The sequence below is a fragment of the Aythya marila genome (assembly GCF_965140915.1).
Source record: "Aythya marila genome assembly, chromosome: 7".
In the NCBI taxonomy this organism is placed as follows: domain Eukaryota; kingdom Metazoa; phylum Chordata; class Aves; order Anseriformes; family Anatidae; genus Aythya; species Aythya marila.
This window is the reverse complement of record NC_139048.1, coordinates 17,146,125-17,161,039: the sequence shown is the minus strand read 5'-3', so window position 1 is coordinate 17,161,039 and position 14,915 is coordinate 17,146,125. Positions and strand designations below refer to the sequence as shown.

The following is a 14,915-nucleotide window of genomic DNA, read 5'->3' as shown; positions in this document are numbered from 1 at the left end:
TATTTCCATGGATGTTGACTGTTTTATATTATATATAAATTATATGAAAGTTGACTACAGAGATTGTTTTGTTGTTTTCAAAGTACATTTGGACATAGTACACGAAGTGATACTGATTTATAGATGCAAACTGTATATAATGTATAAAAATGATTATGCAAAAAAGCTTTGATTGCAAAATAAGCTAAATTATTTTTACATAACTTATGCAAAAAATGTAAAATTTTTAGATACATGCCTAGATAATGATATCGATATAAACATCTTTATGGTCTTCCTTTAAATAAAGGTGTTTCTTGCATTATTTCCAAAAGATACTGTAGCTTTGCTGTATTACATGAAAACCACAAATAAAATTAAATCCATGCTGATAGCGTAATAGAGATGGTGACAGAATGTAGTTAAAGCATTAGATTTTAATTACTTGAAATAATTCTAATAACATCTAGCTATTAGTCATGTGGGGGTAACTGCCAAAAAAGTGTTTTTTGAAGTTTGTATGCAGGTTGCCTTCCTTAAAATGACTGCACCAAAAGTTCAATTTCGGGTTTTTGGAAAAAAAAAAAAAAAAGTTTGTGTATGTTCACAATTCCCTGTCTCTTAGGGAAACTCTTAATTAAGGACTTTCTTCTCTGCAAGGATGAAAATTATATACATATATTTCTCCCCCTGAAATATGTCCAGATTTGCTTAATACTGTGTTACTTTATTATTTCATTTGAATCAGTATTTACAAACCAGATGAACCCTTTTGGTTAAGGATGCAAAAGGCATATTGATGTTCTTATTCTTAAAATAAGTATTAGAATTTTTGAAACATTGAAATAGAAGAGCTTTTATTTGCAAAATGATGCTTTAATAAATCTACTCATGTATTATATCTACACGTATTTTTGCTGTATTACAAAAGTGGTGCAGCACATAACTTTATATGTGCACTTGTCACAAGTGTATGAAGTATTTTCCACTATTCATTCAATAGGGCTAAGTATCTCAAAATCAAAAATTGAGACTTCCTCAGTATTCAGATTGTGGAGTGAAAGAGAGAGGGGATGTTTATTTTTTGTTTACTTCTGTTTATTAAAGTCAAGAACAAGTGATGATTCTTTTGTAAATTTTTTAAAGATACAGACATTAAAAAGTGTATTTAAATGCAGAGCGTTGCTGCATGCCAGTATTTAAAAGCATGGTTCTTCGAACTTAATCTTTGGAACTTAGTTTTTAAAATGGGACAGCATGTTCTTCAGCAAATAGTATTGAAATCTGATAATATAGGCTTCTGTTTGAACAGCGATCACATGAGAGTAACTGTAGCTTGTTTCTTTTTAGGATTTCACAGAAGAGGTTCAAGCAAGTGGTGGACAGGTTACTGCAATTTATTTCTTTGCGCCTGTTTCCTGCAAAACCTGAAGAATTTCCACCCATGATGAAATGTACCTGGTGGATTCCATCAGCAACCAAAGTCTTGGCATTATTTAGTAGGTTTTTTCCTTAAATTGTGTATGCATGTAGATGTATATGTATATATACTTGCATTTTGTATGTGTATGCATGTACACATATGGGAGCAGAGGAGGGTGGTTTATCTCTCTCTCCACTTACAGTGGAAATGGACATTGGTAGTAACACAGTACAAACTACAGTATAATAGAGTGCCAAAAAACAGTAAGCAGGAAAAAAAGTCTATTGGCAAGACCTCATACTTGCTTTTTACTAGAGGATAATTGCTATGCATCATTTTCCTGTAATAAAAACAGATCATTAGAAGAAAAATCCACAGAGGTAACCAATAGTAAAGGTTTCCCTTAGATTTATAAAAATCTTTTAAACGTGCAATTGCTACAATTTCTTCTGTAAGTGGTTTAGCTTCACAGATTTTTTTTAGGATCTAGGTATCTTAAGCAATGTGTATTCCTCCTAAGTTCAAAACTACAGCATAGAAAAAGTAAATCCCTGTCCAGCTCAACACAGAGCACAGCAAATTTGACCATTGTAAATGCAGTCTTTCTCCTCTCCCAATCACCAATAGTTCAGTGGTTAGAGCATCTACTATAGAAACAGAAGACCTAAGGACAGTACCCTTTTCTTGAGGGGTAGAAAGCCCTTCTTTGCTTCATGCTTCCTAGGAGAAAATGAAACCATCAAGTGAAAGTTAAGATTGGAATGAGGATGTTTTCATTTCTCTGGCTACTTAAAATAACTTCTGTATAAAAGAACTCTGCACAGCCCTCCCTATACAGTGGCACAGTTTAGACATACAAGTTCAGTTGTATCCTAGAACATGATTCTTCTCTTGTGTTCTGTAGTCACCTGTGAAAGAGTTGCTAGTTCATTAATTCTGCACATATTCCTCTGGGAAAAGGGATTTTAAATCATTCAGAATAGACCACCTGATATGAAGGTGTCTAAGAAATCTATCAAACTGGTTTTCATCGACTTCAGAAGAATATATCATTCTTTGTCTATAAAACTTTAAATTAGTGTATGTCATTAGGTGGGATACAGTCAGATACTGTAGCGTAATTGCTCTTGAGGTCAGAAATATATCAAGTTTATTTTACCATAGTTGAGCTGATCTGGGAAATTACTATTTTTAAAAGCTATTAATATGATGCAGTAAGTTGTTATGTTACACTTGTAATTCTGTAGCTAACACTCTGACAAAGTTATTAGTAGCCCATTTGTCATCTTTTCTGTCATCTTTTTCTTTTACTGCTGCTCAGAATGCTTAGAAAACATGTGCATAATCCAGGCAATACTTTGAAAGACTACTGTATTTTTTTGTAGATGCTGCAAATAGTCTGATTAGCCCCCCTATTATTTCATATATGGATTTCTATAATTCTACACTTGATCACATTGATCTTATGGAAGAATATCATAACTGGCAATGTTATGGAAATTCTCACAGGTAAGGAAAAATTGGCTGTTTCTTATCATGTATTATTTTAAAGCACCACATCTGTGTGTGTGTATAGCCACACTAAATGTATTTTACTGGAAAAAACATAATATAGCTACTGTTTGCAGAAACTGTGTGGATATGATGTCAACTAATAAATCTCATTCTACCTTTGCAAACTGGACAGAAGAATAAAATCCAGATCATAACATTAGTTTATTATGTATTGGTGTAGATTCAGTGATGTGTTAATTGTATCTTAGCGTGAACATATTTTAACTTCTAACACATTCATAGAAAGTGGCGCAGTGTGCATACTTAACACTTATTGATGGTATCAAAATATTCTGTTTGTGGGTCTGATCATATTTGCTCCAGTAAAATCAGTCTTATTCACTTCTTTTACATGAAACTTAAACCTTTACAGGCTCAAGGCAGCCACAAGTATGATCTAGAAATGTGGAGAAATAGGCATTAAATCTTCCTGTTAAGTTTTAAAATCTGATTGGGAAGGAGGAGGGGAAAAAAAAAAAAAAGAAAAAGACATGATAGCAATAAATGCACAGTAGTCTTTGAGTAGTCTCAAAGCATTGGAATCTGTATACTGCTGAGCTTCAGATTTTTTTTTTTTGATTTTTTTTTTTTTTGCATGGGCACCATCTGGCTGCTTTGGCACCCACATCCAAACTTATAAAAGGGCTGTGAGATTTCCACCTGCTCCAGTTCTTTTCAGCTCGCTGGGACATGGGGTATATATCAAAACAAAGTTTGTGTGATACATAGCTTTGGAAGTAATGCAGACTAGCTGTATTATTCTTAAAATATGTTTAGTTCTTGTACTGTGTGAGAGCCATATTTTTTTCCCAATTTTACGGCCTATAAATCTGTATTGTTTAACTTTAAAATTATAATAATAAAAAAAATAATTCAAGGCTCTATGCTTAGTATTAAGTAGGACCAGTATGAATAAGTCCCAGCTTACTTTGCACATAAAGTATTTTGAAATACACAGTTCTTCCAAATAAGTTGACACTGCTTGGTAAAACATTTTGTGTTAGGATTTCCAGCAGATCAACTGAGAATCTTTTTTCCTCATTTTCTTTCTTTCCTAAAGACATTAGAATCCGGAGCTCCTCGCAGGCAGGATTCAGGGTGCACATGTAGAGTCTGGATTCAAGATGCACACAGAGTCTGAAGCTCCGGGTGTCTTAGTATGAACTTCTGCTAGGTGATGCATGAGCTAATCAACAAAAAACTTACTGAAGTAACCAAGTAAAGTAAATCTTTTACCGTAATGATTTCTGAAGGTTTTCAAAATTGTTAGTAATATTTGACTGCAGTGGAATGTAGCTGTAATCTGATATTTTAGAAGTCCCGAGCATTTGTAGCCCTGGCTTAAATCAGACGAATCTGTAGAAAATCAGTATTTTGTGAAAATCAGAGCAGAAAATAAGGCAAAACAGAAATACTTCTGTGTACTAATGAATGCTATACTGAGATAACTGTTTAGTTTGTATTAAATAATATATTCTTACTTTAATTCAGTGTAGCAATTAAAATTTAGTATTTAAAGCAGAAAACACTTCTTGCCATCTATTATTGAAGATTGCTTTTTATTACGTCTATAGGTGATAAACATAATAGTATATTCAGGATATGTATTATTCTATTGCTAAGTAGAATTTCTAGTAGTATTTATAACTAAACAATTTGAGTTCTACTGAATTGATTATCTATGTATACAATGAAAAAACAAAAACCCCGGCAGCTATTTCCAAATCAATGTCAGCAGAGGGAAGGTAGTTACTGAACTGTAATGTAAAAATTCTCTCCTCTTCTCTTAAGAAAGTACTATGCTAGTTGCTAAAAATGAAATTTTATCTTTTTTTTTTCTCTTGTCATTCAGGTTTTCTTTCTGTCAATATCCATTTATTATTTCTATAGCAGCAAAAAAGGTTATTATTCAAAGGGATTCAGAACAACAGATGATAAGTATTGCACGAGTAAGTCATTTCATGATAAATGGTTGTGTCTAATAAATTGGTATCTTATCAGTTTTTCTTAGGTAAATATTCCATACAGCCTTTCATCACAACTTGTGATATATTGGCCTATCCTGAAAAAAAGAACTCGAGCCATTTTTCTATTACTAGCCTACTAATGTCCATGCAGGATTCTCTCAATATTTATTTATTTTTTATTTTAACATGCTTTGTTTTAAGATGCTTACAAACATCAGCGTCATGGAGAAAGTTACAGTAAATGTGTTGTTGGCTTTTGTGTTTTGTGTTGGTTTTTTTTGACTTCTGGAGAAACCAGATCAACATAACTGTGTTTGATAAGAAACCAGCATGTTAAATTGACTAGGTAATTAAGGAAGAAAGAATTTTGGTCTCTTTCGTATTTCATTCCATGAAGATGTGATGTTGTGGAAGACCAAAACATAACAAATCACAGAAGAGGTACTGCTTCTGGGCAACCTATTGCTTTTTGAAAGAGATTTTGTCTGCCTCTATTGGTGATAACTTTCTTCAGGTGCTAGGAGTTACTGTTTTCCTCAGTGCTCGATGTGGCAGCACCACTTAATCTGTTCATTGTTTGCTAGATGTATGTTGTGAATAGCTAAGTGAAGCATCAGACAGCCTCTGGAATCTTGTGGTTGTTTTTAACTATTTTGGGAGTTTAAAAGTTTGCCATGCAATTGCCACCTGCTTGTTATATATCCTGATAATTTCACATAGTGTGAATGATGTTTGCAGTCAAAAAGAAATGACATTCCTCTGTATCTCTTAGCAAATACTGAAGCATCTGTTGTATCAGGGTAATTTAATGCAAGATACTAAGGACTTCTTAAACTTAATAAGTGTGGTACTTTGTTTTTTAAATGAAGATGTGACATGTATGATGTTTTTTCATTCGAATAGCAAAGCCTTGTGGATAAAGTCTCTCGCAGACAGAAACCTGACATGAATATGTTGTTCCTAAATGTGAAAGTGAGGAGGACGCACCTTGTTAGTGATTCACTTGATGAGGTATTAAAAACGTAGTTCAGTGATGTGTTGCTGCAAAATAGCAATTTCATTTAGATTTGATAAATCATATTTAAATATTCCTGTGCTAAGATAGGGAATACATATATCTATAATACAAAATAAAAGAAACGGAGTTACTTTTTCACAGTAGCAGTGCTGCAGATAATATTTGCAGCTGATCAGAATATAATATATGCAGATGATCAGAACTTTATTTTCTGTTCTTATACTTTTCCATAGTTAAGTTCCTAATGAAGATGCATGCTTGCATACCACGTGGTGTGTGTGTGTGTTTGCAATTTTTGTCTTAAGAGTAAAGTGCATAATTATCAGATTATGTAGGATCTAGTTCCATGATAAGGAGCACAAATAATGACTGATCATCTAGTCACTAGATGAGTTTGTTCTGTTCTAATTCCCAGAATACTTTTTATTTCTTTTCCTTCACTAGCTTCTCTATCTTAAAACAATTATTATAGGCTTTCTTTTCTTAACCTCTTATCATAATTTTAACTGATTCCTCATTCTTGAATGTAATTTTTCCTTTTTTAGAATTGAGAGACAGATGTGTACATTGAAGTAGGCGATTCTTCAGTATCCACATAAACTTGTTAATTATTATTTAATGAAATCTAGTTCCCCACTGCTTCTCAACACTAAAAACATCCTGATAGTATTGAAAAAGAAGTCCAAATATTGAAAACAAAACAAGACCAAATAAGTTCTGATTGTTTATGTGCGGAAAACATAAGTTTAAACTTTTTTTTTTGCCTAGATTAAAGCCTGTTTTAGCTTCTTTTTCTAAGACAGAAGAACTCAGTGGTGATACTGCTGTCTCTCAGGCATTGTAGTATTTTTATTTACCACGTTGAGATAACCAAGAACAACTTAAAGAGTTTCACCTACTAGTGGGAGGTGATGCAATAAACAAAGCAAGAGTGGTATACAAAGAGATTTGTTCTTTATGACTGGAAGCACTGATAATATGTTAAATGTTCTCTATTTTTCCCCATCCTATTTTGTAATAGCTAGCAAGGAAGAGGGCAGATTTGAAAAAGAAGTTGAAAGTCACATTTGTAGGAGAAGCTGGTCTTGATATGGGTGGCCTGACAAAAGAATGGTTTCTTCTTCTGATTCGTCAGATTTTTCACCCAGACTATGGTGAGTTTAAATACAATTTGAAAATCTGTTGATTTTAAAATATCAAAACAGTTATGGATAAGAATTCTTCGTTAATCCAGTATTAGACCACTTACTTGTTGATGTTAAATAAATAAAAGCAGGCAAGTTAAAACTGTCATAAATATAGATGGGAAGACCTTTTGGCATAGATGACAGCAGAAGAGAGTGGGAAGTTCTGAAAAGCTTGGAAGGTCTTGGCTTTTGGCAGGGAGTTTCAAGTGTTGGTGAAACATTGACATTTCATTTCAGTGGTATAACAATTAGTGAACAAATCTCTGATCAATGGAAAGGTTTGGAATTAAAAGTGGGATTCAGCTTTTTAATACTTAAATCACGCTAAATCTTGTTTCAGAAACTGGAGGCTCAATGGGTTTGGTTTGTTAGTATCCTCATGTTAGTGAGCATGCTGAGTAGAAAGTATGGGGGGATTCAAGACTAGCAGTTGATTTTTCTTGAAGTTTTTCCCCTGATGTATCTGCTGTGTTGCAGTGTTTCCAGCTCAACCCAGAGACTCAGTTGCCTGCCCCATGTGTATTACAATGCATTCTTTGTCTCAGTGTGGGTAACTAGTAAATGGGGTTTGAGACCTATTTTGCTCCAGTGTCACTGCCATCTTTCAGTCCTTAAATGCAAATATTCAACTGCTTCTGGTGAAGGCCTTGTCTAAACTTTTTGTTATGCGTTCCTCATTGGACCAAATTTCAAAAAAGAAAGATAGATCTTTTGGGAGAAAATCTTTGTAGTAAAAAACGGCACATCTGAAGGCAGAGTTCTGTCTCTGTTTCCATAAAGACCATATATCCCTGAGACATCAGTTGGAGTTTTTTTTGTTTTGTTTTAATTCAAAGAAGTTTGATTTTCATTTAAATAATTTATTCCCCAGCTTTATCTTCAAACCCAAATGAGATGAGCAATTACATACACGACATCCTTAGAACTGTTCAGGGCTCTGGTTTCTATGCTGGCTGTGAAAACAATATTAAACTATCAGTGTATTCAATTCCAACAAATTAAAAGCAGTCATTGCATTTTATTTAATGTAGTTATGCATTGATAAAGTGGATTTCACTGTTAGTGCACTCTCAATCTAGGGTGTAACTGTCTTGCTTCTCAGAGAAATAAATGCATCTTGCCTAGGCATCTTAAAGCTGTTATGTGGCTTTCACTGTGTAGGTTTTTACCTTCTTTTACTCTTTAAAATGGTATGTTTTGTATCTGAAGCAAATAGCAGTCAAACGACATTACAGTCATGATTTTGGTAGGATCTAGCTTTTTACTTAGACCAGCAGGTGGCTTTTTTAGTGTGTTTGTGTTTTTTTTAATCTTCTTTAAAATACTTTTTGGACAGATTAATATGAAACAAAGTTTATGGTATTTGTGTTGTGGGATTCATGCCAATGTTTTTAAAGATTGTCATCTGCTATTGGTATAGAAAAGTAGGAAGAGATGGGCTTACATTGCAGCAATAAAATAGTTGATCAGACAGATATGTTTTTTGGCTGTACAGGTTAGGAAGTACAGTGGCGAAGCAGAATGCATAGAAACCACGTAGAATATCCACAAGTGGAGGTGCTTATTTAAGAATGCAGTACATGGCCAGGGCTGATGGGCTTAGTCCTGCTTCAGGGCTGGAACTGCTCTTGTTGGCCTTTGCCCAAGGATCTGTTGCATAGGGCCTTGCTGCAGAAGGGATGACACAGAACTGAGAACCAGCCTGGAGATCTGCACTTTTAGAAGCACTTAAAGATGCGTGTGTAAGAAAAAAAAAAAAAAAAAAAAAAAAAAAAAAAAAAAAAAGAATGGTTTTGTGTGACCTTTTATTAAAGATAAGGGTTGGTGAAGTGCAACTTACCTCTTCTACAGGTATGTTCACGTACCACAAGGACTCACGTTGCCATTGGTTCAGCAGCTTTAAGTGTGATAACTATTCTGAATTCCGACTGGTTGGAGCTGTATCCTTTTATGTCCTCATGACAGTGCTAAACAAGCAGCGATTTAATTACAGCGACAAAATAAGGCAGGAAGATCTAATCAGAATTCATCCTGATGTATGTACAAGTGTGTTGAATTTTAAATGTGTAAAGAAAAAGCCATTCAAGGAAGCAGCCTAAAAAAAATGGAAGAAAATGATTGATATAGATACATGGTACATTTTACAGTCAGAAAATAGTACAATTAAGATTGCACATGCAACGTTTTTTGTATGTAAGTTGTAATTTTTATATACTTCACTTCCGGGTTCCATTCAGTAAATAAAAACATAAATGAGCCTGGGTGCATTAATATTTTAAGTTACTATTGATCAGTATGTGGCTTCTTTTTAGCCTTATGGCATAAGACGTTTTCCTAGGTTTTCTGATGTGCTAATTTATGAAGTCCTCATGCGTGCAGTTAATGATAATACATGCTTATAAATCCACTAAGATGAGGTGATGATGCCCCCATTTTACTAGTGGGAAGCTGAATCATGAACTGGATTCTTCTAATTTTTGGTATTAATTTCAAATTTGTACTATGAAGTGTTAGTTCGGGTAACTGTCATTGTGGCTGTTTATGCCTTCTTTAAACAACTTAAGGACACGGAAGGCATTTTCTCAGATAGTCCTCAATAGCTTTATGTGACAGTTTGCTAAGGATAACGTACCTGCTATGAAATGAACAAATGATGAGGTGCAGTACATAAAATTTAAGCTATTCAGTATTACTTAATATGAGTATGGTAGGCTGTAATAGCGAGTCTGGTAGTAACAAGCACAAGCCTAAGAGGAGGAATCTGTTTCTTATATTTACATATGTCTTTTTAAGCTTGAATGATAGCCTGCTCTATTCTATCCCCATCTACTTTGCCCGGACTCTAGACCTGTGTATCACCAGGTGTACCTAAGTGTGCTAGCAGATAAGCTGTAGTGCCAGTGCAGGTTAGTAATAACGCTTTTAGATGTATTTCAAATAAAATTTTCTATACTGAGTGTTCTTTGGAATTTGGGGATTAAAAATAAAGTTTTCTTTAAAAAAAAAAAAAAAAAGAAAAAAACATTTTTCATAACAATACATTAGAACAATTTATTCAGGAAATGCTGGTATAGAATATGATGGAGATTTTCAAGTGTTCTGGCAGTATGCCTCATTTGACCATTTGAACTATTGCTTAATTGTAACACAAAATTGTGTTAAAAATAATGCCAGTCCAAAATAAATTTAAATTACTTCAGTTTTAGTATGTTAGAATATGCTAGAGTATGCTCAGTTAAAATTTTAAATATTTTTTCCAAGTTACCTAAAATGTTAACTATAATGAAAATGTGTGGTTTTTTGCCTTTAACATCTGACCCATATAGCTTATGGGACTTGCTGTCTATAATAGCATCACCTTGGATATTCGTTTCCCACCTTGTTGTTACAAGAAATTGTTGAGTCCTCCTATTGTTCCATGTGATCATAACACACTTGTAGGCATCTGTGATGTTACATTGGATGACTTGTTTCAGATTATGCCTGTAAGTATTGTTTTTTAGATGCTAAATTGGTGACTTAGAACCTGTTCTATTTATATTTAATGCTTGGGAGGCATTATTATCTATTAATTACCTATTGATTATCTGTTTCTATTTAATGCTTTGAAACAGTCTGGAATTCTTACAAACACCCTTTTTTAGCACCAGCTGATACAGTCTCTATTTTTGCTGCCAAAAACATAAATACTCCTTGTGTTGCAAGTATTGCAGAATTTTTATAGGTGTTCTGGAAGTTAGAATAGCAACATTTGATATGTTCTAGATACCCTTTCCATAGTAAAAGGAAAAAATTTAAATTTATGATTAAAAAAAAAAAAAAGGCACTTCTAATATGCTGATTAAGTGGTGTACGTTTTGAAGATGCAGCCGTTTCCAAGATAGCTTCTTTATAAAGAACGATTTTTGCATATTCTTGCAAATACATCATTTACTTTTGTAGGTTCACTAAAGGGTTTGTGTTCATGTTGTAGGAATTGGCCCATGGACTGAATGAACTTCTGTCCTACGAAGGCAATGTTGAAGAGGATTTTTACTCAACCTTTCAGGTCATTAAGTGCTCAACTACAAGTGATTCTCAGACTAGTTCAGTAATTTTACCAATATTTCTGCAATGGAGTGGTTGACAACTGTGTGTGGTTGCTTATTGTTTGGTGTACAACTGAGTGAGCATTAAAGCTTGCTTCAAGAACCAGTCTAGTACTTGGTGCACAGAGTCTGGTTCCATTACGGGGCTTGACAGCATAAGTGGATCAGAGCATTGACTGCTGGGGTCCCATGTCTAGCTGCTGCTAGAATTCCAGCTCTTAACTTGCTCTGACACTAATGCATTGCAGTCAGTGACCTACCTGATTGTGGAATTCATCTGTCTGCAAGACAATTCTTTTTCTGTCTGACCCAGTTGCTTGACAAAGCTCACTCCTGTTATTCTACATGTTTTGCCTAGGAAATCTCACTTTCACTATACTTGCCTGTTCAAGGTATGATGGTTTTGCCAGACGTGTATGTGTAACAGTCAAGAAATGATTGTATTTCTATTCAATCAAGAAAGTCTTTCTTTTTCATTTATTTGTTGTTTTAGGACACATGTATTTATTAAAATTTCATCCTGCTTTATGGACTTGTATTGACCTTTTTTGCTTCAGCTTTCAATTACATTATTATAATACTATAAGAGATTTTTTGTAAAAGCAGCTATTTTTGAGTTGCTAGGTGAATTACAGTGCAAGAAATACCTTCTTAATTATTTTTGATACAACTAAATTGTTCTTAGGCATGTTCTCCTTCCACTTTGAGGCTCCACAGTCTGCAGCTTGATATGCTACTGTTTAATAGGGAAAATTTTTCTGCTTTGAATAACAATTTCTTGAGCAATTTATTGAAAACTGTATTAGTTAACTAAAACCAAACAAGTAAAACAAAGCCCCTCAGGATTACAGCATGTGCTGAAGAGAGACAGGAGATGCATGGAGCAATAAATACAAGCTTTGTACTCTGTGAGTATCTGAATTTATTTTCCAGAACTGAACTTGACTTTTCTCTTTCTACAGGTTTTTCAGGAAGAATTTGGTGTTATAAAGTCTTATAACCTAAAGCCAAATGGAGATAAGATTCCAGTCACAAATCAGAATAGGAAAGGTATTTCAATACATATTAATGACACACATGTGGTAGATTTAAATTTATCCTTGTTTTTACTTTTTGTAAACCTAGGTTTTATTTAACAAAATATGAGAAATAAATTCCTGTGGTGTTTCCTGTTAAGTCTAACAATTTAGTAGTACGTAAGTTTAAAACTCATTCATTTTTATTAATACAGTACAATTTTAGAGGGCAAACAAAATGTTATTTAAAATCATTGCATTGTAACAAAAGAAAATATTTCTCTTTTCTTAGAATATGTGCAGCTTTATGTTGATTTTCTTCTCAACAAATCGATCTACAAACAATTTGCAGCTTTCTATTATGGATTTCATAGCGTCTGTGCTTCATATGCATTACTGGTAAGAATAAAATATCACTTCTGTTTCAAATAGGTGGCAATGACTGATCTAAATTATGTATGTTATTCTTGATATCTGCTTTAGATGGTTTTAGCATTCATAAAGCATCTTGAGTAATCAATATAGTTGAACAGGAGAAATTAAGTGGGCAACCAACTGTCATCTTTTTTAACAGGACACTATGGAGAAATAAAGCTCCACAAGTTAAGTTTATCAGCTGGTATTCACAGACAAATTACAGGCTCTTGTATCTGTTTATTGAGAGTCTCTGAATTTCTTACAGTTATGAGCAGTAGTGCAAACATGTGCGTGCACTCTACAGTGACTGCTCTGAAAGCCATGTTACTTTTTTGCAGGAAGAGCTTTCAGTGAGATTGAGGTTAAACATTTCTGTGTATACAGTCCTATTGGGCTTTTGGAATGTCTTTTGTATTTTATGCCATTCCTTGTGCAGGAAGAGAAAGAAGAGACAATTACAATTTTCATGAGAATTTCTGTGTTCCTTTGAAATTATCCAAGTATGACAGGCTTGCAGCAAAGTGAAATGTGACTAACTGCAGTCGATTTTCATTCTCCTTCCCGAAACTTCCTTGGAATGCCATGAAGTACTTTCATGCTTGCAAAAGATGGTGTAGTAAACAAGTCAGAAGTAGGTTCTACTGTTGTAAGTTTAGTTGTTGTGAAACATGATTTACAGTTAAATGTACTTGCTTGGCACAAAACTATGCACGCCTAAAAGTAAATTCTGTCAGTAATTACTACTTATCAACCTATATTGGGACATTAAAATAAAAAAAATGAAAAAAAAAAAGAGAGAGAGAGATCAAAACGCTCTCTCTGAATCCCATATGTAAAACCTTAATTTTTTTTCATGACATATTTGTAATCTAATCTGAAGACAAGCCAGTCATTGAAATAAATATAAGAATGAAAAGGAATTGAGAAACAATAGAAATGCATTAAAATGTAATGTTATCCAGTAATTTGCTTTTTACAATATACAGTAATAAAAGATTCCTTCAAGTTCTAAGGAATTCATTTTTCTAGAAAAACAATATGTATCCAGTTAATTTATAAACTTATATTCAGTAATATCCTGTTAATTTTTCAGTAATGCTATATTTATTTATTTATTTATTTCTCAACTTAAATGAATATTAAATATTTTATACTTAATTTCTGACAGCTACTTCGTCCGGAAGAAGTTGAAATTCTTGTATGTGGTAGTCCTGAACTGGATATGTCTGCTTTACAGCGAAGTACTCAATATGAGGGCTACCAGAAAACTGATCTCACTATACGGTAGGCTTGATCTAATATATTTTTTTCTCATTCAAATTATGGACTTAAAAAGCAGCGTTGCATGGTAGACTGTTGGGAATAACCTATTCAAGTGTATTCTGAAAATGGATCATAAATAATTGAAACGCTAAAAAACTTATTTCCAAATGAGGCAAAGATGCTATTAAATTAGTGTCTTTAGACACAGTAAAACAAATATACTATATAAATAAGAAGAATTAGAACCTTAATAGTATAGTGTCTTGCTGGACACATTAAAAGTGATGTAAGTTGCAAATGGAGGTAGTTTCAAATCCTATACAGTGAAATCCAAGTCTTTAATCTTATTATCCAGTTTTCTAATTTGTTTTCCTCCCAATTCCAATTAATAATGAGATATATACTAATAACTTAGACTTTTTAATAGAAATTTTATAATAATATAATAATACATAATAATTATATTATAATAATATAATTATAAAATTTATAATAATATAATAAAACAGATTTTTTAATAGAAAAGGGTGTTTTGTCATCACATGACAACACACAATTACAAAATTCATAAAATATTATTGTACTTGTTAAGTCCTTAGGAACTTATTTAACGTTGCATATTAGGATAATATTGATGCCCTTTGTTTTACATCTATTCAGTTTCTGGTAAGTGTCAATTTATCATATACATGCAGTTGTGTTATATACTAATGCTGTTTTGGCAGGATATTGCATCTTAAACCATTTTCTTCTCCTTTGACCCTGAACATAGATACTTTTGGGATGTAGTACTTGGATTTTCTCTTGACCTTCAAAAGAAGCTGCTACATTTTGCTACAGGAAGTGACAGGGTACCTGTGGGAGGCATGGCTGATTTGAATTTCAAGATTTCAAAGAGTGAAACATCAACTAACTGGCAAGTATTTTATTTTATTTTTTAATTTTTGGTCTTAAATTATTTCCTGAGAGTCCTTACTGCTCTTGAGTGTCTTTTTGAAGAAGA

The 14,915-nt window shown here is 33.3% G+C and overlaps 1 protein-coding gene across 2 annotated transcripts in view; it reads left to right on the top strand.

The window, feature by feature from the left end:
- Positions 1–14,915, top strand: part of HECTD2 (HECT domain E3 ubiquitin protein ligase 2) — a 34,372-nt gene that overhangs the window by 15,149 nt on the left and 4,308 nt on the right. For both annotated transcript variants that reach the window (XM_082765332.1, XM_082765331.1), the window contains 12 exons: positions 1,330–1,478; positions 2,788–2,911; positions 4,809–4,905; positions 5,827–5,934; positions 6,963–7,095; positions 8,980–9,068; positions 10,455–10,613; positions 11,102–11,176; positions 12,179–12,266; positions 12,525–12,631; positions 13,818–13,933; positions 14,685–14,828. In XM_082765332.1, the coding sequence (XP_082621458.1) occupies positions 1,330–1,478; positions 2,788–2,911; positions 4,809–4,905; positions 5,827–5,934; positions 6,963–7,095; positions 8,980–9,068; positions 10,455–10,613; positions 11,102–11,176; positions 12,179–12,266; positions 12,525–12,631; positions 13,818–13,933; positions 14,685–14,828 (1,389 nt within the window). The remainder of the gene's footprint in view (positions 1–1,329; positions 1,479–2,787; positions 2,912–4,808; positions 4,906–5,826; positions 5,935–6,962; positions 7,096–8,979; positions 9,069–10,454; positions 10,614–11,101; positions 11,177–12,178; positions 12,267–12,524; positions 12,632–13,817; positions 13,934–14,684; positions 14,829–14,915) is intronic.